Genomic DNA, 26,784 nt, shown 5'->3' on the forward strand with positions numbered 1-26,784 from the left:
ACCGGAGGCGAGACCACGAGGCAGAACATAAGCAGCCCCGACAAGGCCCCCCCGAGCCCAGGAAAAAGGCGGAGCCGCGAGAAGATCTCGGGCGCGACCACCGAAACCCAGGCGGCACAAGGAGATGGAACGTCTGCCGAACAGAAAAACTCCCCGAAGCATGCAAGCCCGCCAGGAGTTCAGAAACGACGGGTCCGACGCAAGACATCGCAAGAACCCCCCAAAAAAACAAAAAAACAACAACCGGCAGGGCAAGCTAGGAAAACCAAAGAAGGCGGAAGGGTTGCCGCCAGAACAGGACCCGAACCAAGGAGCACGAACAACTGCAACAGACCGAGACAAAGAAGCACATCACAGGACACAGGCTGACCAACGCCTAAGAACACACGCAGAACATCCCTGCTGCAGAGGAGGCAGGAAGAAAGAGCAGAAGCACAAAAAAAAAAAAAAACCAGGAGAACAACCAGGGGTGGACAATCAGGCAGGGACAAAAACCCCACGCAATCCCCAGGCACAAAACGGCAAAACGGCAGCAAAGTGCCACTCCACAACCGGACACAGGAACAAGGACACGCCACCGTGAAACACGGTACCAATGCACACGTGCAGCAGCAGCAACAGGCACCACTGCAACATGCAACATGTAAATAGCAACTCCCCTCTGCAAAGGCAGAGAACGGAGCAGGCAGACCCCAGACAGGGCCAACGGAGACACGACAAAACCCTGCAGGCCCAGAAACCTGCACCAGGCGACCGACGGCGGAGAAACCCCGCTCGATACCTGCTGGATGAGGTACTGGGAGCTCTTTTACACCTCAAGCCCGGCCCAAGGTCAGGCCAGACCGGCCAGAGGATGGCCCACCAGGCAGCTGCTAGGAGCAGTCCACCGGCCCACATACCCCCACAACCAGGACGGGCCGGAACAGCCATACGAAAACAGGCCAGTGCGCCCTGGAAGTCCACGGACGAACCAGCAAGAAGGCTTATGCTCGCAAGTAGGTCGTGTAACAAGCACAGACCACTGATGGTAATACAGTGTTCCCCAAAAGTGCCAATAGCACCACTGCACTCCACTGGTACTATCCCGCAAGTTCTACCAGATAGGCGGGACCCAAGAGCCAGAGCTCAAATCCTGCAAGCACAGCCAGGAGCCTCACCAGGTGAGTACAGAACCAACCCTACAACCCCCACACCTCACAACATTAAAAAAGGAGGGTCCCCTGAATGACTCCAGCATGGGTTGGACATGCACATGAGGGGGACAGGAAGGGGTGATAAAGGGACTGGTGTGCGAACGGTCTCAGTCGTACAAAAATATACCTAAATAAAGACAGGTATATAAACACCGCCGCATCCAGCGCCCGGCCAAAAGACGCCAGACCGCTGAAACTCACCTGGCGAATGGTGGCTCGAACTTGACACGACTCAACCGTGCCCAGAAGAACTTGGGAGCACCGTCAGGTGAAGACGCCAGAGCCGGACCCTGCCGGACCCGCAGGAGAACAGGGAGAGGCGAAGGAGGCGGTCCACACCCATGACACAGGGAAAACCGCGGTGTCCTCCCCACAACTGGGAACCAGGACACCCCCGGCGCGAAAGGGCACATACCGCAGCCAGGGAGAAGAACGAGAGGCGAAGCACTGTAGCAAAAAGGGCGCAAAACCCCAGCACTGAAACACTGCCCAGACCAAAACAAACTCCACGGCGCATGCGCATAACACGCTGGCCGAACCGCACACCCTCCCTGCGGGAAGGCGCCAGCCAGGACTATTGCACGAGAAAAGGAGCCAAAAGAGGAAGCAGGAACAATAAAACCGGCCAAAGAAGCAAAGAGCCCAAAAAAAAAGGAACCCAACCGGGCGACAAGTAGCCCAACCGGGCGACAAGTAGCCCAACCGGGCGACAAGTAGCCCAACAGGGCGACAAGTAGCCCAACAGGGCGACAAGTAGCCCAACAGGGCGACAAGTAGCCCAACAGGGCGACAAGTAGCCCAACAGGGCGACAAGTAGCCCAACAGGGCGACAAGTACTAGGAGCCGACAGACGTTCCAATAATGCGGGAAGTAGCGAAAAACCTTCCCGTACCCTCGAGAACACAGAAGCCAACACTAGTCCCGAAGGCACACGAAGGCGCAGGCGCACCCGAGATCAGAAGTCACGCAGAACCCCATCGAACGGGGAAACATGACAAAAACACCGTCCCAAAAAGCGGGGGAGGAAACATCCACCCACAGGACGGAACCAACCGACTCAAAGGCCAAGGAACTGAGCCCGGGGAGGGGCCGACGTCCAACAGCACGTACGGCGAGTGGGGAGGAAAGACCCCACTCCGCATAACCACAAGCCCCGCCTAGAGGGGGATAAAAACCCCCACGGGGTCTAACGGGGCCAAGGCCCCCCCAAGTCAGCCCCTCCCCAGCCCCGGGAACCTACACGACAGGCCCCGGGGCCGAGCCGTTCCCCCAAAGCCCCGGCCGTACCAGAAAACCGGGGCAGCTGTGAAAACACTAAGGAAGGGAGCCCACTGGCAGACTCATACAACACGGCTGGAGGAACAGGCCCAAATGCCCCCGTCACTACCCCGGAAGGGGAATTCCCCGAGACTGCCCGAGTCTCAACACCACCAAACACCCCGCCCTGAACCTACAGACGGTAAGGAACCAGATGCAGGCAGGAAGGGTGAACCAGGGGAAAGACAAGGGGGCGTGGATGGAACCGAAGCAACCAACACCCCCAAGTCCCAAAACGAACTACAACGGGGCAGCCCCGGGGCTCCCGGGGAGGAAACCACGAGAACGTTGCCACCACCAAGGCTCAAGTGCAACGCCCCTGCTGCCCGCACCCGCTTTGTTAGCACAACTGGGTAACTGAGCCACAACGAGCAACCAAACTCGCAGGACACCGGGTCGAAGGTGTCACCGACCCCACAGGCAGCAGACGGAGGCAAAACAGAGAGTCACCCAGAGACAAAAGGTGAGAGCAACCCTCAAACTCGCTGGAAGCGAGGGGGGGCTCTGGGGTCACATCCATCGGACCCACGCGCCCCCAGGGGTTTCCCAGGGTCCCGAGCGTTTACTTTAAGAGGACTCGCGCTCAGGTAATCCCAGGCAGGGTACTGCTAACCGGCACCCAAGCTACCAAACAACTTTCTAAGAGCTGAACCACCGGGACGTGTACACTCACGGGGACCTAGCAGGGGGTACCACCAGAAATACTCAGAACACAAGGGACACAAGGGGCAAGAACGAAGGCAGACCCCCCCACCAGGTATATAAACAAAAGAAAAAGAAAACCCCGCAAGAGGACAGCGTACCCAAGCGGAACAGAGCCGGCTGCTATGATTGGTAAAGACAAGCTGCACAGTACCCCGCGCCCCACCAGTGCAAACACTGCCCCTTACTCTAAGGCGAACAAGGGAGACAGAACACCCGAGCATACAAAGAGCGGCAAGATTGCCCTATAGCGGGCAATATATGCCACTTACGATTTTTTTATTATTTTTCCCGTGATCAGTGAACACAAATTAACAGGTTAGGAAGAAAAAATAATTTTTTTTTTTTCAAAATGACATGCGTCTGTGGGGATGACAGGATATTAAACCCCGAGCATGTTAAGGGTTAAACTGCTGAGGGTTTGCCTCCGGCGACTTATATACAAGGACAACAACTACATTTAGGATCTCTATTTTGACTATCAGCACTTCCACCATATCATTTGAGGTGTTTAGCAGCTCAGTACAGATGAGTGTGTCTTTGATGTAAAGGCTGACCCCACCCTGAAGCCGGTGTTTCCTATCACATCTGAAGAGATTGTATTCTGAGATCCATATTTCACCATCAAGGTAGTTCTTTGTGTGAGTTTCCGTTAGGGCTGCAAACACTGCATTTGCCTCATGAAGAAGACCATCTATAAAGTGAACTTTGCTGGATTTGCGTGTTTTTATACCCTGGATGTTGGCAAATATAAATGATGTTATCGTGTTAGTGGAAGTGCTGGATGCTTTACTTGGTGTTAATATCTGAGGCTCTGGTAAGGAGGCCACTGTGTTTGCGTCCTCTCTAGCATTTGACCGAGTTGGTGGTAGAGTCTGGTCATTTTTAGCCATTCTTCTCCTCCTCCTCTTGCTAAAAAATTATCCCGGTTGATGGAGTAGTGGCTGTTTTCATAGTGGTAGTCTGTCGGTTTTATTCGCCTGGTACCTCTTATATGAAAAGCTGGACATTCAGCATTGAAGCACTCTTTCCTGTCCAAAGAGTTCTTGCAAATTTCTGGGTGAAAGAATTCACAGCTTTTGGTACATTTACCTGTATTGAGGAGGTTCCTGCACTTTCTAGGGTGATCGTATGTCCATGTTCCATTTATTCTTCCCGATTCCCCATGCTTACAGGTAGCCCATTTGTAATACCAGCAGATTTTGGGGCCTTGTATTGTTGGTTTCCCTTTGCCAGGGACCGCACTCTGCTGTGGCGTCCCCGACACTGTGCCCTGCTCCTGTGCCTGTGACACCGCGCTCTGCTCCGGGGCCTGTGCCACCGCGCTCTGCTCCGGGGCCTGTGCCACCGCGCTCTGCTCCGGGGCCCGTGACACCGCGCTCCGCCCAGGGGTCCCCGACTCCGCGCCCTGCTCAGGCGTCCCCGACTCCGCGCCCCGCTCAGGCGTCCCCGATCCGCGCCCCGCTCAGGCGTCCCCGACTCCGCGCCCCGCTCAGGCGTCCCCGACTCCGCGCCCCGCTCAGGCGTCCCCGACTCCGCGCCCCGCTCAGGCGTCCCCGACTCCGCGCCCCGCTCAGGCGTCCCCGACTCCGCGCCCCGCTCAGGCGTCCCCGACTCCGCGCCCCGCTCAGGCGTCCCCGACTCCGCGCCCCGCTCAGGCGTCCCCGACTCCGCGCCCCGCTCAGGCGTCCCCGACTCCGCGCCCCGCTCAGGCGTCCCCGACTCCGCGCCCCGCTCAGGCGTCCCCGACTCCGCGCCCCGCTCAGGCGTCCCCGACTCCGCGCCCCGCTCAGGCGTCCCCGACTCCGCGCCCCGCTCAGGCGTCCCCGACTCCGCGCCCCGCTCAGGCGTCCCCGACTCCGCGCCCCGCTCAGGCGTCCCCGACTCCGCGCCCCGCTCAGGCGTCCCCGACTCCGCGCCCCGCTCAGGCGTCCCCGACTCCGCGCCCCGCTCAGGCGTCCCCGACTCCGCGCCCCGCTCAGGCGTCCCCGACTCCGCGCCCCGCTCAGGCGTCCCCGACTCCGCGCCCCGCTCAGGCGTCCCCGACTCCGCGCCCCGCTCAGGCGTCCCCGACTCCGCGCCCCGCTCAGGCGTCCCCGACTCCGCGCCCCGCTCAGGCGTCCCCGACTCCGCGCCCCGCTCAGGCGTCCCCGACTCCGCGCCCCGCTCAGGCGTCCCCGACTCCGCGCCCCGCTCAGGCGTCCCCGACTCCGCGCCCCGCTCAGGCGTCCCCGACTCCGCGCCCCGCTCAGGCGTCCCCGACTCCGCGCCCCGCTCAGGCGTCCCCGACTCCGCGCCCCGCTCAGGCGTCCCCGACTCCGCGCCCCGCTCAGGCGTCCCCGACTCCGCGCCCCGCTCAGGCGTCCCCGACTCCGCGCCCCGCTCAGGCGTCCCCGACTCCGCGCCCCGCTCAGGCGTCCCCGACTCCGCGCCCCGCTCAGGCGTCCCCGACTCCGCGCCCCGCTCAGGCGTCCCCGACTCCGCGCCCCGCTCAGGTGTCCTCGACTCCGCGCCCCGCTCAGGCGTCCCCGACTCCGCGCTCCGCTCAGGCGTCCCCGACTCCGCGCTCCGCTCAGGCGTCCCCGACTCCGCGCTCCGCTCAGGCGTCCCCGACTCCGCGCCCTGCTCAGGCATCCCCGACTCCGCGCCCTGCTCAGGCATCCCCGACTCCGCGCCCTGCTCAGGCGCCGCTGCCACCGAGCTCTGTGCCACAGCTGGTTGTACCTTGGTGTCATGTACAGTTTGTTTGAAGACATTAGAAATTGCTATGCAGGCATTAATTAGTAATTCTCTGTTTTCGGCGGGAGTTTTATCCAGGATTTCCATCAATTTCAAAAAAGTTACATCATCCTTTTTGCAGAGCCAGTACACAGAGTGGTCACTGGGACCATTTCTCCTTGAATTGTTAGTCATGTTGGCACATTTTTTGTGTATGGCTGCTGAACAGAGTTGGCATTGAAAGCTCTGTTGGTAATCTACCTTCATGTTGCATTCTATGCACGTTTTTATCAAAGCCATTTTTGGACACTTCTGTTCAGTGGTGATGGTCTTACAAGGTCTTACAAGGTGGGGGGGTTGACCGCGGGTGTTGACCGCGGGTGTTGACCGCGGGTGTTGACCGTGGGTGCTGACCGTGGGTGTTGACCGTGGGTGCTGACCGTGGGTGCTGGCCGTGGGTGTGTGGGTGTTGACCGCAGGTGTTGACCGTGGGTGTTGACCGTGGGTGCTGACCGTGGGTGTTGACCGTGGGTGTTGACCGCGGGTGTTGACCGCGGGTGTTGACCGCGGGTGTTGACCGCGGGTGTTGACCGCGGGTGTTGACCGCGGGTGCTGACCGCGGGTGCTGACCGCGGGTGCTGACTGTGGTGTTTACCAACTTGAGACAGGCCTGGAGGAGGCTGTATGGACGGCCAGTGTTGCTACCACGTGTCGCACTCTTAATTTGTTTTGTTCACTTGTTAGATTACATTACTTGCATTTTCCCACTAGTTACCTTACAGCGGAGGCGTCTAGTTTCTGTGTCTGGGCACTAGTTACCTGAGTACGTTACACTATTTGAAAGAAAACACACAAGAGGGTACTGGGGTGGGCCTACCTCCAAGTGGCCCTTGTTTACATACACACAACGGACTTATTTTGTGTATAATTTTTCACTTGATATTAAAATATGTTATATTAATTTTTGTTATAATAGACACAGGTTTTGCATAGAGAGCTTAGCACTATGGGCACTGATTACTTGATGTTTCAATAGCGAGAGATGTGATTTATTGACGACTTGGCAACTATCGCCTAAGGCCTCCTGGCACCACGAGGGCAGGTCTTGACTACACACGAATTTCACTTATTTTTTTCTTGAACACAAATGGTCGGATGGTAATCACTATGATATATTGGTTAATATGTTGAGACACACTTTAAAAGTTATCTGACTGTGTTTAGTTCCTGTACCACTGAAATGTCCCTAGATATATATTGTTTTCCGCGGAGCTCGCACCGCGTGGCCCTTCACCTCTCACACCCACAAGGACCCCATAACTGTACCATAACTGTACATCTAAGCTTGTATGGTGTGTAAAGGCACAAAGATGTAGGACCTCACACAGTCAGCTGATGGCTGCCGCCCTCAAGGCCAGACGCACTAATATTTCTCCTCCAACAATACTGTGTGGTGTTATTACGCTATATACACACCTTATATATAAATATCTACCTGTTTTATTCACCATACTTGTACAAATAAACTGGTATGGTGCCCAAAGACCATCGTGGTAACCAGTAAACAACACCGTCGTCTGCACGGTTGCGTCGTGCAGACTACGCCACCGCCCTCACCAGAATGGCGGCTCCCAACCTTCTCTTGCTGTTTATACCCTCTATACACACGTTATATATAAGTACAGTGGTACCTCGGAATGCGAGTGTCCCTGTATGCGAGTTTTTCGGAAGACGAGCAGGATTTCCTCGAAAAATATGTCTCAGAACGCGAGGGTTACCTCGGGACACGAGTTTGTTGATACACGTACAGGCCGACCTAGCGCGTGGTGGTTCGGCGATCGTCGCCCCTCCTCCCCTCAGTTTACCATTGTCTCGCGCTCAGTGATTACCCCACATCAATTCTTCTCGCGGATTTTCAGTGTTTTGTTGGATTTTTGGTGATTTGACTATACTGTACAATTTGTTATTAAATATCTCACCATGGGTCCCAAGAAAGCCAGTGGTAAGGATAAAGGCCAGAAAGCCCATGTGAGGATGACAATAGAGGAGAAACAAGAGATCATTCGGAAGCATGAGAACGGTACACGTGTTGTTGAACTTTGTAGGCAGTACAACAAAGCCACATCAACAATATGCACTATACTTAAGAAGAAAAATGAGATTATGAGTGCTAAAGTGGCAAAAGGAGTAAGAACAATAACGAAACAAAGACCACAAATACTTGAAGAAGTGGAAAAGTTGTTATTAATTTGGATACATGACAAGGAGTTAAGGGGTGATAGTGTTTCGGAGGCCATTATTTGTGAGAAAGCCAGGGTGTTGCACGAAGACCTTCCAAAGAATACCCCTGCAACGAGTGATGCAGATACGAAAGAGTTTAAGGCAAGCAGGGGCTGGTTTGAAAAATTTAGAAGAAGTGGTATCCATAGTGTTACAAGGTATGGGGAGGCAGCCAGCTCAGACAAACCAGCCGCTGGACAATTTATTGAGGAATTTAAAGAGTTTGCAGAGGCTGAGGGATACCTACCGCAACAAGTGTTTAATTGTGACGAAACAGGACTGTTTTGGAAAAGAATGCCTAAGAGGACATACATTACCAAGGAGGAAAAATCCTTGCCTGGACACAAGCCTATGAAAGATAGGTTTACGCTTGTGCTGTGTTCAAATGCGAGTAGCGATTTGAAAATTAAACCCTTGTTAGTGTATCATTCTGAAAATCCAAGGGTTTTCAAACAGTATAAAATGCAGAAAACCCATTTGTGTGTGATGTGGAAGTCTAATAAAAAAGCATGGGTGACTAGGCTTATTTTTTCGGAGTGGGTGAATGAAGTGGTGTGCCCTGCCATAGAAAAATATCTGCAGGAGAAACATTTGCCACTCAAAGCCGTGCTTCTCCTCGGCAATGCTCCTGCTCATCCTCCAGGCTTGAAAGATGATTTGTTGCCCAGATACAATAAATTCCTCACAGTTAAATTCCTTCCTCCTAACACCACTCCTCTAATTCAGCCTATGGACCAGAAAATCATAGCGAATTTTAAGAAACTTTATGAAAGGGCACTTTTCCGGAAATGTTTTGAAGTGACTGAAGCCACAAACCTCACCCTCAAAGAGTTCTGGAAACAGCATTTTAACATTTGTAGTGCTTTAAAACTCGTTGACAAAGCCTGGCAAGAAGTGACTCAAAGAACCCTGATCTCTGGCTGGAGAAAATTGTGGCCTGAATGTGTGAGAGAACTAGACTTTGAGGGGTTTGAGCCTATAAATGATGCGCCTATTGTTGAGGAAATTGTTAGTCTAGGCCAGCAAATGGGCTTGGAATTGGATGGTGGTGATGTGGAGGAGTTGGTGGAAGAACACAACGAAGAACTGACCACCGAAGAACTCCTAGCCCTTCAACAGGAACAGCAAGCCAACGCAGCAGCGGATGATTCTGCAGTGGAGGAGGAGGTGGCAGCAGCACCAGCGAATGTCCCTTCTGCAGTAATTAAGAAGGTGTGTCAGATGTGGGAAGAGACTCAAACAATTGTTGAAAAGACTCACCCAGAGAAAGCTGTAGTAGGCCGTTGTCTTAATCTTTTCAATGACAACGTGATGCCTTACTACAGAGAGCTTGCGAAGAAGGGAAAAGCAAGCTTCCATGGACAGATTTGTGGTGAGGAAATCGAGCAGTGAGCCTCAACCAGGACCTAGTGGCACTCAGATAAAACGTCCCAGGGAGAGCACACCAGAAAGGTCCTCACTGCCTGATGTGATAATGGAAGGGGACTCCCCTTCCAAACAGTAACTCCTCTCCTCCTCCCCCCTCCTCACCATCTTCCATACGCCTACAGCATTCAACAGCAAGGTAAGTAATAACTTTAACATAGTTTTGTAGGTTTATTTAGATGAATTAGGTATAAAAATTTAGTTTGATGTGGGGTTTTTGGGGTAGTCAGGAACGGATTAATTCATTTCCCTTTATTTCTTATGGGGAAATTAGCTTCGGAATACAAGTTTTCGGAATACGAGGCGTCTCCAGGAACCAATTAAACTCTTAAACTGAGGTATGCCTGTATCTACATTTGTGTTCACCATAGCGAACCACTAAGCTGGTATGGTGAGTGCAGTCAATAAAAGATGGCCACACACAGTCAGAAGACATCGCCACCACCCTCCCTCCTCCATGGCGCACAGCGCTAAATATCACCACAATCCTGCTATTATCAGAACCCTGGTCAGTTTTATCAGTCAGGGGTCTTCTGTAATAATATCATCGCTACATAATAGCATGAACAAGTATATTTTGGCATTTTTAGCCGATGCTGTGGTCACAAGCTGAACAGCAGTGCTGTTAGCTCATGCTGTGTGCGTCAGGCTTGGTTGCTCACTCAATACTGAGGCCAATAACACCCGGGAGTTTGGGCCACGATTTTTTTTTAAATTGGTGTCTGTTTACAAGAGCCCTGATGAAGGTGTGGTGAACCCCATCCTCGGGCCGTTTAAATCTTGCGTAGTACTCCAACACGTCATATGACGTGATGCGCAGTTGACTGGAACAACGTCCAACACGTCATATGACGTGATGCACACTTTAAGGGTTAAGGGGGGGCAGTGTAGCTTAATTAAACACCAATGGCAGCCCATACCACCAACCAAAGACCCACCAAAAGTCACCATACTTACACCCCCAATTAACCACCATCAACCATATGCCCAGCACACCCACCTGGAGCCACCATCAACCATATGCCCAGCACACCCACCTGGAGCCACCACCAACCATACGCCCAGCACACCCACCTGGAGCCACCACCAACCATATGCCCAGCACACCCACCTGGAGTCACCATCAACCATACGCCCAGCACACCCACCTGGAGCCACCATCAACCATACGCCCAGCACACCCACCTGGAGTCACCATCAACCATACGCCCAGCACACCCACCTGGAGCCACCATCAACCATATGCCCAGCACACCCACCTGGAGTCACCATCAACCATATGCCCAGCACACCCACCTGGAGCCACCATCAACCATACGCCCAGCACACCCACCTGGAGCCACCATCAACCATATGCCCAGCACACCCACCTGGAGTCACCATCAACCATACGCCCAGCACACCCACCTGGAGCCACCATCAACCATACGCCCAGCACACCCACCTGGAGTCACCATCAACCATATGCCCAGCACACCCACCTGGAGCCACCATCAACCATATGCCCAGCACACCCACCTGGAGCCACCACCAACCATACGCCCAGCACACCCACCTGGAGCCACCATCAACCATACGCCCAGCACACCCACCTGGAGCCACCATCAACCATACGCCCAGCACACCCACCTGGAGTCACCATCAACCATATGCCCAGCACAACCACCTGGAGCCACCATCAACCATACGCCCAGCACACCCACCTGGAGTCACCATCATCCATATGCCCAGCACACCCACCTGGAGCCACCACCAACCATACGCCCAGCACACCCACCTGGAGCCACCACCAACCATACGCCCAGCACACCCACCTGGAGCCACCATCAACCATAAGCCCAGCACACCCACCTGGAGCCACCATCAACCATACGCCCAGCACACCCACCTGGAGCCACCATCAACCATACGCCCAGCACACCCACCTGGAGCCACCATCAACCATATGCCCAGCACACCCACCTGGAGCCACCATCAACCATACGCCCAGCACACCCACCTGGAGCCACCACCAACCATATACACACCCTACTAACCACTTGCTCTATTACCCAGCTCTCACAAGACAAGCCTGGCCTCAGACCAGGCTTGGGGGAGTAGAACTCCCAGAACCCCCATCAAGCAGGTACATACCATATGCCCATATTATGAACAAAATCCCCCCACTATCGCCCAACAAAACCTCCACTAACATCCAACAAAATCCCCCACTAAGACTCAACTACCACCCCACTAACACTCAACTACCACTACACCACAAACCACCAACGCACCCCATACCCGAACACCACACCACCACCAAGGACACTACCCACCATGTATCCACACCATTCATAGTTTTTTAATCATGGGATGTTCCCAGTAAAGGAGTCATGGATAAATTCTTCAATCAACTGCATGATAACAAAAATATGTAGTTTGATATTCTACCATTGGGCTCAATTACACATGCACTAGCCAACTTGCATGATACATAAATGTGAACAATCTGTATCATGTCAGTGAAGATCAAATGTGTATTCAAGAGTAGTGATTTTGACAGCATAATAATGATAATGTGCACGATTGGATTCTCCAGATTAAGGTTACTACTATTCTGTAATATGTTGCGACTAAATTCCTATATTTCCCAGATTAAGTCTCACCTTTACGGCTTGGTGGGCCAGCTGGGGTGTGTAAGGCATCGTAATGGAGCATGGTCACCATCTCACGCTTTATTAATTCCTCTGCTTTCTGTTGATCTGAGAGGTGAATATCAGCGTGCATGGGCCTTAACACAGACGAATTCACTTCTTGAGGACGTGGCAAGTTCCTCTGTACTGCTTGTGATCGCTTTTTCATCTCGGCATCACGACGGGCAGCTGCGTCTGCCACGGCCCTAAAATGTAGCATAAACATTACAGAATATGTAGAGTATCATCCTCTTTATTTGTACCAATTATATCATTTTTAAAGTAATTGTTGGTCTTTTTTGCAAAACATTAAGTACACTTAAAAATTATATTAACACTTTCATCCAGCGGCAACACAGTTTGCGTCTATTAATAATCTTACAGATGTCCGGCGGGGACGCATTTTGCATTCAAAATTAAAATATTTGTAAAAATTCCAATTATTGTTTGATTATTATTATGGGGACTAGTTATAAAATGTGCACCTTTATATTGCAAACAATTTGATATCAAAATGAACGACATAACACGAAAATTGATGTTATCAAACTGAAAAGAGTAGAAACACTGGTGTGCAGGTATTCCGGGTGTGCCAATGGGTGCTCCCTACGGATAACGCTTGGCCAACTTTCGGCTTTGCTGCAGGGAGGGAGGGGAGGCGCCGGGCTTTTGGACCTTATATGCATATACCCCTGTAGGGAATTCTATTGAGAACAAATTGATACCAAAACGAATGATGTAGCATGAGAATTGAGGTGAGAAAACTGTAAAGAGTACACACATTTTAGTGCAAATACGCAGGAAAACGCTCGGTCGATTTTTGAGTTTAGTGCAAGTGTCACACCAGGCTTTTTGACCTTATATGCATATATCTCTTTAGGGAATTCTATTGCAAACAATTTTATACCCAAATGAACGATGTAACACAAAAATTTAGGTGAGAAAACTGAAAAGAGTATGCACATAGTGAGTGCGCGCTCACGTGAAACACTTGGTCCACCTTGGGGTGGGCTGGGGCACACACGTCGGGGACATGAAAGTGTTAAGATCTAATAAGGATAAACAGATGGCTTGTCTATGTTGAAGATAAAGAAATTTCAACACATTTCCCCTTCTCTCTCTAAACAAGACATAACTGTGCATACACAACAATAAGGAATAGTCTCTTGAGACAAGCTTTTTTACACATGCTAAACTTAACTGCTTTAAATTTGCCAGGGCCCCTCAGAGCATCTACACTGTCCTTGTCCCACATCCTCTCAGTTTCAACCTCCCTACTAATACTGTATGCTTACTAAACAACCACCTGCTTCCATTTTCTCTGTCTTGACAATTATTATACTGATGCTGTCCCTTCCAAACACAAGACCTTTTCTCTTGACAACAATTACTGTACTCTTAACATCATTCTCTTATACATAATCGCACACTCTTATAACATATCAAATTTGTTTTGTAAATTAGTCAAGAAACTTGGAATCGTCTGTATAACAATATATATACAGTATATATGACCTTGTGTGTTTCACTACGATTCATTTCTTTTCCATAATTATCCAAGTTTATCCTCATTTTACATACTTTACCATCTAGGAAGGTATTAAATATTCATGTTAATGTACCACATCACTGGTTTTATATCAGACTCCTCACTTGAAACTCAGCTCATCCAAAGTCACATCTTAACTTTTCATAGTGGACTATTCACCCAAGACTCAGCTAACTGTTACTTAGGTTACCTGGCATCCAAGTCGGCTTGGTCTTCCACCTGAGGTTCTCCTCGATCCTTGTCTTCATCCCCAGGTTGGCCGTCGTCCTGATCAGGTACAACAATTTCAAAGTCATTCTTGGGTGCTGGGAGGGATTTGAGGCCTGACTGAAGAGCTTCTCTCATATTACGCTGGTATGCTTTGAGAGCCTGGCGATCGTCTATGGGTACTAGAGCACCTTCCTCGTTTATATTTAACTTGTCCCTGATTGGTGTTGCACCTGGAGTTGATCCTGGGGGTAGTGGTTGACCTCTGGGTGTCAGAGCCCCAGGTGTGCGGCCCGGGGTAGTTATCTGAGTGCCAGAGGGTGTTCGAAATGGAGTACCTAAGACACTGTTTGGAGTTTGAATCACTGCTTTGCTGGGTTCAACACCACCAAAGTCTTGCTGGTTGAGGGGGGTATTCATGCCACCCTTCAGTGGTGTATCAACATGGGTCAAAGCCATTATGTCATGTGCTCCCTGCATTACACGATCCATGTCAGCTGGGGTGCGAGGAGTGCGGATGGCCTGACCGGGAGTCACATTATATTCAGCTAACAAGGCCTGGGATGCACCACTTCCTCCAACTTCTTCTGCCAGCTCTCTTGCAGCTTCTGAAGCTTTTCCCAACTTTACAACCTGAAAAAAAAGAAATTCATACATGGAATCCTTATATGCATCATTTAACTAAGACAGAATAGTATTAATGTGATGGATATAGGTATGCCAGAGGGCATTAACCTATACACGACTTCAACTGCTATCTGTGATTACCTCCTCTGCTTGAATCACCAAATCTTATTTTGTATTTATATTAGTTTTGTGAGCAATTTTCTGTCATATATATATCAAGATGTAGGACTTTTAATTAGTTGTTTAAGGTTTAAAGGAAATCTAAATGTCTCACCTGCTCTAATTCTTCCTCAGATATCTGTGGCGAAGACAGTACCAATTTACTCCTCTTGGTTTTAGCCTCACCATTCTCAAACACCGAGTTTGGAACACCTTGCTCTTTGCGGTCCTTTAACTTTTGTTTGTCCTTCTTTCTCTCCCGATCTTCTTTTTCAGACCGCAGGTCTCCATCAAGATGCTGCTGCCGAAGGCGTTTAAAGTTGGGTTGCATAGGGTCATACGCTTCTTGCGAAGTATCATAAAATCCTGGCGCTGGTGTCTTTTCAAATGGAATTTCTTCATTGTAATCAACTCCTTTTCGTTTTTTACGCTTCTGAGGTAGATCAATGCCGGCAGCTCTGAGTTCTCTACGTTTTTGCAAGGCAGCCAATCGCCTTGCCTCTTCAAGTTGCTTTTCACGAGCCTAAAGAAGAAAACAAAATCACTAGATACATGATAATAAAATTATTGCCATATAAGGTTTCTTAATTATACTAATAAACTTACCCTGTGTGTAAACTTTTGTAGTCATATAAGGTAAAGAAACCATCAGAGCACAAGCATCTTTTCTATACATTTTTTTGGAACAGAACTCTTTGAATTTGTAGCGTACAAAGGAGCAGGAAAATTTATGATCTTCATAGGTCTATTTATATGTCTGATTAAGTTTTAAGTACTAAAAAATGCCATAAATGATTAGTAGAAATGTTAGAAATGTACTTTTCAGTCTTCTCCTTTTTGAAAAGCAATGCCCTGCTGAATTTGTTGATGGATATTTGAAATGTTTCCAATGCTACCATTTTCTGAATGTAAAAAAACATTGACTGCCAAGTTTTACCTTCCTCTTAGCCTTCTTGCCCTGCGTGTTAGCCAAGCGAGCACGAGCCTCCGACAACATTTCTAATTCATCCTCGTCCATGTCTTTAGGATCGGGTCTGGCAGGCTTTGTCTCAGGATTTGGATCAATTTCACCTGGTTTAAGTTTTCGTGGGTCATCAACACTTTCATCATCTTCCCCTTTCTGGGCTTGATCTCTGAAATTATTGCAAGATACACCTGTTATTAAAAATATGTTTGAACATAAGGATTTTCAGTTAACCTTTATAGACTTTCATCCATATATCAGAGTTAAAATACTAGTACTAAATGAAAACATTCTAAAAGAAAAGCATTCAATCAGCCACCGAGTCAATAAAATACCTGATCAGTTGTGGATACAATGCAGGTTTTCTAAATGCTGCCATAGAGCTCTGTGTTTACTAGTTGTGTTTACTAGTTGTGTTTTTGCGGGGGTTGAGCTTTGCTCTTTCGGCCCGCCTCTCAACTGTCAATCAACTGTTTACTAACTACTTTTTTTTTTCTTTTTTTTCCACACCACACACACACACACCCCAGGAAGCAGCCCGTTACAGCTGACTAACTCCCAGGTACCTATTTACTGCTAGGTAACAGGGGCACTTAGGGAGAAAGAAACTTTGCCCATTTGTTTCTGCCTCGTGCGGGAATCGAACCCGCGCCACAGAATTACGAGTCCTGCGAGCTATCCACCAGGCTACGAGGCCCCCCATTGTGTTTATCTAACTTTGTCAATTGTAGAATGCTGAACACATCAGTAAATTGAATTTAATAAATCGTATTTGTGAGCCATGGCTTTTTGGTTAATTGCAAAAGGAAACAAGGTACAGTGGAACCTCAAGGTGGTCCTTCTTTACGAATTTTTCAGGTTACAAACTCAATTTCTTCGGAAAATTTCAATCAGGTTATGAACTTTGCCTCGCCTTGCGACTTTGTTGATACACGTATGGGTCGACCGAGCGCATGGTTCCTGGTGGCACGGGTGACTGCACTTCAGTTTACCAGTGCCTCCCACTTAGTGACGCTCACTCTAGAATTCTTTGAAAAGAATTTCATTGCTTTTCTGTTTTGGGGGTCTTTGAAAATAAAAAATAATTATTCTATATCATGCCATGGGTCCCAAGAAAGTCAGTGATAAGGTTCAACCTAAGAAAATAGTTGAGAGTAGAGGCAGTAGAGGATGTCCCTTCCTCATTAAGAAAATGTGTGAAGTATGGAAAGAACTGCAAAGTTTTGTTGAAAAAACTCACCCAGATAAAGCTGTAGCAGGCCATTACATTGACCTTTTAAATAACAATGTGATGTCTCACTACAGACAAGTGTTAAAATGTAGGGAAAAACAAGTGTCTTTAGACAGATTCTTAGTAAGACAAGCAAGCAGTGAGCCACAACCAGCTCCTAGTGGTATGTCTGCAAAACATAGGAGAGAAAGTAACCCAGAGAAGACATCACTGCCTGATGTTATAATGGAAGGGGACTCCCCTTAAAAACAATACAATACAATACAATACAATACAATTTTATTTAGGTAAGGTACATACATACAATAAATATTTACAAGGATTGTTTAACTTATAGGTATAGCTAGTACATACAATGCCTAAAGCCACTATTACGCAAAGCGTTTCGGGCATAAACAGTAACACCTCTCCTCCTCCCCCCCTCATCACCATCTTCCATACGCTAACAAGAGTCATCAACAAAGGTAAGCTCTAACTTGTACATACTATAGTACAAAATATGTGTGTATTATGTATGAAATGTATTTTGAAGTTAATATTTTTAGGAGTGTGGAACAGATTAATTCAATTTGCATTATTTATTATGGGAAAATTTGTTTCGGGTTGCGAATTTTCAGCTTACTTCCCGACTCTGGGAACGAATTAAATTCGAAAACCAAGGTATCACTGTACTGCAATTTTTTAAATATCACTGAAGAGTAAGGCAGAAAAAACTTAATTACAATTGAATCTGCCCAAAATGCTATGTATGTTAGTGGCTTTGCAAGAATGTAAGAACACCAATGTTATGTACTCTCACAAACCCAATGTACCTTCTTGTAGATAAATAAATAAATAAATACATAAATAAATAAACTGTGTGTGCATTTCTATTTTCTTTGTTATTACTGCTTCTGCTTCTGTTTATTTTGGATTATGGATGAATGCATGCTACAGGATGTTCAACTCATTTTCAGCACATATGAACAAATTTCTCATAAATTTCAGTTCAATTCATTCGTTCATCCTGTGAACCTGGCAACTGTCGTAGGTTGCATCCTGGGTAGAGCGAGAAGTTAGCAATGGGGATTTTTTCAAAGTTTGTTTAAGAAAACCTCTCATTCAATATACTGTCAAACAGTATGTGTCTGAGCACCTGACTACTACTACTACTACTACTACTACTACTACTACTACTACTACAGTACTACTAACAGTCCCTATAAACATTTACAAATAAATGCAATAATCAAAAGCTCTCAAAATATCTTCTAAAAGAATTGTGATAATTACAGTAATACTGTCTTGAACATTTACAGTATTTGCACTAGGGGGCCTTTAGGGGGCCTGACAGCTGAATGGACAGCGCTTTGGATTCGTAGTCCTGAGGTTCCGAATACAACCCCCGGTGGAGGGGGAAACAAAATGGGCAGAGTTTTATTTCACCTGGGAGGCCTGACAGCTGAGTGGACAGCGCTTCGGATTCGTAATCCTGAGGTTCCGGGTTCGATCCCCGGTGGAGGCAGAAAGAAATGGGCAGCGTTTCTTTCACTCTGATGCCCCTGTTACCTAGCAGTAAATAGGTACCTGGGAGTTAAACAGCTACTACGGGCTGCTTCCTGGGGATGTGTAATAAAAAGGAGGCCTGGTCGAGGACCAGATCGCGGGGACACTAAGCCCCGAAATCGTCTCAAGATAACTCAAGATTGCCAATCAAACATTGAAAACCAAAATGTCTTCAAACATTTACAGAAAGAATATACCAAAAACATTTATCAAATTATTGCAAATATGCTTTAGTAACAATGGGAGTTTATGAGACAGCTATACTTACAGCAAGTATTCATAACGTTCCAAGCACTGTGCAGCTGTACGACCAATGATGGGAGCAATTGTTCTCCACTGCGTCGGCATAAGTTTAGCCAAGTGCAGTAGCTTCTCATCTTCTTCACGGCTCCATTCCGTCTTCTTGATGCTCGGATCCAACCACTCAAACCACCGGGCCTTGCACTGCTTAGCAGACTTGCGGTGAAGCAGTGATGCAATACGCGACCACTGATTCTTGCCATATTTCATAACAGCTGCTTTGAGGATTTCATCCTAAAATGTTTTAAAAGAAATAACATTAGAATTCACTATTAACCCTTTACAGACTCCACGACAGAAATCTGGGTATCCTTCCACACCAAATTTGTTAAAGGGAATAAAAAATATTTATGCATAATAGAACTGCAGCATATAAGGCTGGGCCGGCCACCAAGGAGCCAAGAGGACTACTCACCCTTGGTAAGTCTACAAGCGAGCAGGTAAACCCACCTTGACCAGTCCTGCTGCAAGGCATCGACACTGACAACCCCGCAGTCAGGAAAGGACGCCATGTATACCAGGATAATACCTGGTTGATACCTGGTTGATGGGGTTCTGGGAGTTCTACTCCCCAAGCCTGGCCCGAGGCCAGGCTCGACTTGTGAGAGTTTGGTCCACCAGGCTGTTGCTTGGAGCGGCCCGCAGGGCCACGTACCCACCACAGCCCGGCTGATCCGGAACTTCTCTTAGAAAACCGCCCAGTTTTCTCTTGAAGATGTCCACGGTTGTTCCGGCAATATTTCTTATAGTCGCTGGGAAAACGTTGAACAACCGCGGACCTCTGATGTTTATACAGTGCTCTCTGATTGTGCCTATGGCACCTCTGCTCTTCACTGATTCAATCTTGCATTTTCTTCCATATCGTTCACTCCAGTACGTTGTTATTTTACTGTGTAGATGCCTCGACCACGCTGACGCAAGAAGGTAAACCTCCAGGAGCCTGCAAGTCCGGCAGAGCCAACTGAATGAGTTGGCGTCAACCATCCATTCCATGGACAGGGAAATGAACTGCGATAGGCTGTCCACCAGGATGTTGGACACCCCCCCCCTCCTCCCCCGAACGTGAACGGCCAGGAGAGCCAAACCCCGAAAACTCAGCAGATGAGTCACCCGAAGCGATCAGCCGTAAAGAGCCCGGGACCCCATTGAACCCCTCGGTTCAAGCAATGAACCACTGAGGAGCAATCCGAATGGAGCCAGATCCTCGATCAGCAAGCAATCCGAACCCTCCTAAGCGACATTCACACTGCCGCAAACTCCCACACTGTGCTGTGCGCCCAACGGAAGGAAGGACCCCACCGCTCCTGGCCGACCTGGTGAGCACTGGTCACAAAACTCCAGCCAAGAGACGACACGTCCCTGAATACATTGAGAGAGGGCTCGGGTAGGCGCCAAGGCACTGAACCCCGAAAAACTCGAAGAGGAAGTCGGCGACACAGCAACCGTCGCAACGTCCCCGGAGGCCAAACCCAGCGATTGCGAGAGAGGCGGAAGGAACATCCCTGAAGGAATCAGAACAGCCGACGAAGCCAAACCTGACCCGGCGGGTAGACCATCACGGCAAAGTTCGGGCACCAGCATAAACCCTTGAGCAACCACCAGTTGACCCAGGAGCCCCCCCCCCCAAAACAAGCAAAGGCAGAACCACAGCCGAAGCAGAGCCTCCGGAGGGAGAGACAAGGAAGCGGTCCGAGAGTCCCACACAAGACCCAGCCAAAGCCGAACCTAAGAGGGAACCAGATGGGACTTCCTCCAGTTCACCAGGAACCCAAATCCAGTGAGCTGGGAAAAGAGCCAAATCCCTGGGGAGCAGACATGCAGACTGACTGGGGGCCCACACCAGCCAGTCGGCAAGGTAGGTGAGGACTCAAACCCCTAAAAGATGCAGATGGGCCACCATGACCCGGGTAAGGCGTGTAAACACGCAAGGTGCTAGGTTCAAGCCAAATGAAAGGCAATGAAAGCAGTAACACTGACGTCACACAACAAAACGGGATCAGTCCCTGAACCCTGAATGAATCAGGATGTGCCAATATGCATCCCTGAGGTCCAGAGGTACCATCCATGTGCCCGGCTCCAAAAGAAGTCGGACCTAGGACAGAGTAATCTGAAAAAAGGGCAAAAGACCCAGGGGTTCAGAAGGAACAAGTCCAGAATGAACCGCAGGTCCACACAGTCCTGTTTGGAAACTGGGACCAAATGGGAAACTCACCTGAGGGATGTCATTTCGACCACGCCCAAGCGCACCCACTCCGAGATGACCCAACAAAGCGCAGGAGAAGAGGCCCGCCCCGCCAGCCCTGAAACCTCTGAAGGGGGAGGAGCCACCCACTGCCACTGCAGGCCGTCGGCACGACCCCTCCAGGAAGAACCCCCACGGGCCCCACGCGAGCCAACAAATCCGACATCGGACGACAACTAGCAGAAGCTACCTGTAGATACTGCCCAACCGCAGACTTCGCAAACAAGGGACAGAAAGGAGAGGAAAACCTAAGAGCCAAGACCCCGGCAGATTCCATGGAGGTAGCGAGCACCGCCTGCCGACACGCGAGACAAGAAGCATAAAACAGAAATACAGTACTGCATCCTGCAGGTATCTGCAGCAACCTAAACCTAGCATGCAATGCTTGAGCTGCCTGTACCAACAGTCATCAGTGGACAGGGTGAACTGAGTTACAAACAAGCAACAAAACTCGCAGGACTCTGGGTCGAAGGTGTCACCGACCCAACAGGCAGCATGATGGAGGCAGAAGCGGTGAATATCACCCAAGATAAGGGGACAGAGCAACCTCCAAACTCGCACATGGCAAGAGGGGACTCGGGGGGACATATCCATCGAACCCAAATGCCCCCGCGGGGTTTCCCAGAGCCCCTAGATGGGAAACACGCTAAGGGAATCCCAGGCAGGGTACTGCTAATCGGTGCCCAAATCTATGAAAAAACTGCTAAAAACTGAACCCCCAGGATGTGTCCACAAATAGGGGCTTAGCAGGGGACCACCAAGAGCAATAGAGGGTAACCATAACCAAGGGCAGAACCCCTCACCAGGTAGGAAACAAAAACAAAAGGAAAACCCCCGCAAGAGGAGAACGTACCCAGGTGGAACAGAGCCAGCCACTATGAGAGGTGAAAACTAGCTGTGCAGTACCCTGCACCCCTACCAGTGCAAACTACCCCTACGCAAAGACAAACAAGGGTGCATGAAACACCCCAGCACACTAAGGGCGGTCCATCACCGAGCAGCAAAAGACCAAGCAGTGGTAGATCCCAAGGTGACTTGTGGAAGATGGCCCTAAGCCTCAAGGGCAGTACTTACAGGGCACCTAGAGAAGGTGATCCTAGGCACATACAGCCCGAGTATTTGTGAAATTACTCCTGGCTCGCACACCATCAAAGAAACAGCACCACACCACAAGGCACAGAGCTGCAGGACAGGAAAACAGGAGTCAGTCACACGATCGTTGTCAATCACATCAGCCAAAGAACTGGGGTCTGGGGCTCCCCCCTTTACCCCCTCGAAGCTCCACAGACAAGCGACATGGCGATGTGGTGACATCATGCTCATTTATTCATTTTTCGTTTGAGGAGTTCCGTCCACTAGTTTGACTTTCAGTAGCAATTTCTTAACCAGAATAGGAGTTTGTTTTGGGACGCTTACCTTTCTAGGTGCCTGACCCAAAGGATGGCAGACATAGAATGCTTCCAACCACAGGGGGGGGTCTCTATAGGCCATTGCTCCCCATGCCTCTCTGAGGGGGGGCCAGATTCTGGCTTGTGGTCCCCGGTAGGCCTAGAACTCCATTCACATTAATGCCAAATTCTAATATATCCATATCAGCCTGGATAGCTCCAGGAAGCCATAGGGGCTCCCCCAAAAAATAGTTTCCTTTCAGTAAATAAAAAAAATTGTGTATGTATCTAAAGTACAACCTGAATTACCTCAAGGGTACAAAGGTTGAAAAATGCTGGCCTAAAGTTTGCCAGAATTCTTAATTATTTGTACTGCATTCCTAGACACTTTTTATTAATTTAAATTCTTATAAAATATATAAGTATCAAAGCTAAAATTATTTTTGTGACATGCACAAAGTAAAAGTTTCTGAATTGCATATGTCACGTAATAACCCCACATAGCAGAGGAAACCACCTCTTCCTTCTTACTTTTAAGTACAGTACATCACTTTACATTTCACCAAATGGTAGCAAAAACCAGACACGCGACCCAGAAGTACATCTGAAATACCCTACCTGTCACCCTTCACCAGCCCCGAGACCCCCATGCAGGTGTCTTTTTGAGTTTAATCACAGTGCGAGTGACAAGTGTTTCAACAAGATCAGGACTCAGGTGAACAGTTTGTGGGAGAGGATCAGATACTGGGGTTACAGGAATGTCAGCAACAGACATATAGGTAGCGGTCGAGGACGGACCGAGTTAGGTTGTTTCAGTGCATGACTGTATTGCAGGGAGATGGTGGGGGGGAGACCCCGAGTTTGTGCTGCTACACATGAAGGACATTGTTTGAATGTAACATCATGATCACCACCACAGTTTAAGCAGCAGAGTATATAGGACGCACAGTCCCGTGTGCAACGAGAACCAGAGCATTTCCCACATTCGAATTCATGTGTGAAGCTTTTCGAAGTATGGTGAAAACCTTTACAATGAAAGCACTGAGTGAGACGTAGAACATACACCTCTAGTTTATGGAGGAAGCTGTTAATTGAAATCCAATTAGAGGGAAAATAGTCTAGGAAAGTAAGTAGGGCAGTGCTGGTATCACTCATTTCTACATTTGTTCTATGCAGAAATTTCTTGACACCGAAGATGGGAATGTCAGCAGCCTGAAGTTGTGCCTTGATGTCGTCTGCACTAATGTCAACATGTCAGACTACATACTGTATCTTGCTAAATGGACACTCAGTGGTTTGTAGCATCTGACTTTGTAACCACAGATTTCAGTAACGTCTGAAAGCTCCAGGTCCTCACTTTGATTGAGATCAACTGTAATTAAGTTCATTCGTTTATTTGGTCTGATATCATGCACTTTGATCTTAAAGTACTTGTGAATGGCATGATATAGGAGACTTTGTGCCTTGCTATTTCCAAAAACACTTCTATCAACGGGCATATCGTCATCAAGGGCAATGATGAACGTTCGTAAACCAGGAGAACTCATCCTACCCTGAGTGAGCGGAGGATGTAGAGACAGAGGCGGAGGGTCACAGGGTACCTCAGGATGCTGGCGGCGTTTCGCCTTAAATCTATTCACCTTACTGTGATGTTTACTGTCAAGGAAAACTCCCTCTGGATCTCCCTCTAAGACTGGGAGATCGAGGTGATCGGAATGGGTGCCATGTAACAGTGGGTTCTGAAAACCCACCAAGGTACTCTGAGAGAGAACTCTATCAACATCAGAGGTCCGAGACTGTTCAACACGCTTCCACTACACATAAGGGGCATAACTGGCTGACCCCTCACAGTGTTCAAGAGAGAACTGGATAAGCACCTCCAAAGGATACCTGATCAACCAGGCTGTGACTCGTACGTCAGGCTGCGAGCAGCCGCGTCCAACAGCCTGGTTGATCAGTCCGGCAACCAGGAGGCCTGGTCGATGACCGGGCCGCGGGGACGCTAAGCCCCGGAAGCACCTCAAGGTAACCTCAAGGTAAGGTATTGTGAATGTTTGTAGGAGAAACATTGCGCACATCACCATCTGTCACCATGGTCGGCTGGCAAGTCAGGTTTGAGAAAATGATTTTAGATCATAAAAGTTGATTTGCAAATGATTCTACATGATATAATAGATTTGTTTATGACTATGGCATACAATGTAGATTTACAAATGATTAATATTTTTAATATTACATATGACAACCTTACAGTGACTTAGTTGCAAATCATTTGAAATTGTTGTACATCATATCCTTTGCCTTGAACAATTTTCACTGGAAATACTTCATTTCATGTTAGTAAAATTTTCATCTGTATGTGGCACGTGGAAAAAAAAAATCCAGGAATACATGTGAAGCCTTTCTGGAAAACCTCATGCAAATCAAGGTAAATACTGTATGGGACAAATAGGGGGATGAAATCCTCCAAAAGACCCCTTATCTTCCACACCTTGATCAATATATCATATACTGTATATGAAATATCTGCCAAAGAATTTCACAGGCTGGATGAGGCATCATACATGTGAACCAGTTACCATTTGCTTGCTCTAGCAAACAAGAATGTATAGAAAAACCTGAATAAAGGTTGCTTCAGAAAGTGTATAATGTATAAATAAAAAAAGTAGTAAGTAAAAGACAAATGAATTAGGCAAACAAAAGAACAAGTGAAAATATTATTCATTGAGAGAGCACATACATCATTGCAGTACAGTGTATTACAAATAAAAGCTTATTACTCCACTGATTTACAAAACTTCAATATTTTTACAAAAAATATAGATACTGTAACCCTAAGCTACTGTCTGTGGTGAAGTGGTTTGTACAAATTCAAATACTTTATTTATAAATCTTTATACATTTTTAATGGGATTAGTTTATACGAACTTAGAGTACAGTCTGCTCCCCCACAAAGACCCCGAGTTTAATTCCCGTGCAGGTCAAGATATATGAGTATGTTTCCTTCCACCTCATGTCCCTGTTCACCTAGCAGTAAATAGATTGCAACCTATGTCTTGCTATTATTAAACATTAATGCTAATGATTAATGATTAACTTGCAAAACTGCTAATATCTACCATATGTAAATTTACAGAAACTTGTAATGCATCTGTTTATTTAGTTATAATTACTATCTGTTGTTTTGCTACAACTTCTGCTGTTCCATTCAACATGTAAGTATTACAAAAATATATATACTTCAGTTCAAGTGTATGATTTCAATTAGTTTTAAGTCTTAGATTTTAATTTTCTGTTTTCTCACATCTTGGCCAAAACGCTGTGCGTATTAGTGGCTCTAGACATAGTATAAATTAGTTAAATCTAGAAATCCAACATTCTGCTTGTAACTCATTTTGTTTGTATGTACGTTTACCTAAACTATTATTATTGATATTATTATTAGTATTATAGGTGCCTAGGCGTTACTCCAGAGATGGGTTGCATCCAGGATAAAATAGGTCACTCCTTAAACAGGCAAAAGAAAATTAAAACCACAGACTAATTATATTTCCATCCCTGGCATAATTACTTATAATAGCATCACTATTATTAAAAACCACACCCTGGAAGAGAAATAATGAATACTATGTATACAATGAGACCTATCAGCACACGAAGGCAGAAAAACCATCACTAAAAATAGCTATTCCAGCATTATTCTCTACAATTACCGCCATTTGACCCCTAATATTAGTGGTAACTTACCTCAGTGTTCCGCCACACACCTCCCTTGATCATAACACGAGGCATCTTGACTATTTGGTCCAAAAACTCAATAAACAGACAACAACAACACGAGCGGTGCTCTCAGAGACGTGTTGGGGATGTTTGTTTACAACATGGCAGGAGACAACTGACACTTGAGATGCGCACGCGGGCTTTTTTCGGGTTTGGTGCTGGACTTTGCCTATTAACCTCTGGAGGGTTATTAAGGCCACCACAATAACGTATTGACCAGTTTTTTTTTTTTGAGGTTGGTTAATTTATTATGCAACCCATACCCATCTTGTGGGCGGTAGAGGAAAGGGTTACAGCGCACATAATGGGCTCAGGGACTGAACCCCACAATTCATTTAGCTAAGCAAGTTACAGTCTTGATGAGCTAGTTACAAAATTCAGTATAAGTCGTCACATCAACAATGGGTTCGAGATCGACCTCAAGTACAGGTTCTAAATTAAGCAACTGACATATGTGAAGAGCATTAGTTTTAGTCTTTACCTTA

General features: G+C 48.0%; 1 protein-coding gene across 1 annotated transcript in view; it reads right to left on the reverse strand.

Annotated features, from left to right (window-relative positions):
• Cdc5 (cell division cycle protein 21) overlaps nucleotides 1–26,424 on the reverse strand; it is an 88,534-nt gene extending 62,110 nt beyond the window's left edge. Inside the window, exons 1-6 of the mRNA XM_045742834.2 lie at nucleotides 26,267–26,424; nucleotides 18,858–19,123; nucleotides 15,787–15,982; nucleotides 14,965–15,372; nucleotides 14,047–14,696; nucleotides 12,281–12,513 (exon numbers count right to left, since the gene is read on the reverse strand). Of these exons, the coding sequence (XP_045598790.1) occupies nucleotides 12,281–12,513; nucleotides 14,047–14,696; nucleotides 14,965–15,372; nucleotides 15,787–15,982; nucleotides 18,858–19,123; nucleotides 26,267–26,311 (1,798 nt within the window). The 5' untranslated portion in view covers nucleotides 26,312–26,424. The remainder of the gene's footprint in view (nucleotides 1–12,280; nucleotides 12,514–14,046; nucleotides 14,697–14,964; nucleotides 15,373–15,786; nucleotides 15,983–18,857; nucleotides 19,124–26,266) is intronic.
• Between the last annotated feature and the right edge of the window lie 360 nt (nucleotides 26,425–26,784).

The sequence above is a fragment of the Procambarus clarkii genome, chromosome 11 (genome assembly GCF_040958095.1).
Source record: "Procambarus clarkii isolate CNS0578487 chromosome 11, FALCON_Pclarkii_2.0, whole genome shotgun sequence".
NCBI lineage: Eukaryota > Metazoa > Arthropoda > Malacostraca > Decapoda > Cambaridae > Procambarus > Procambarus clarkii.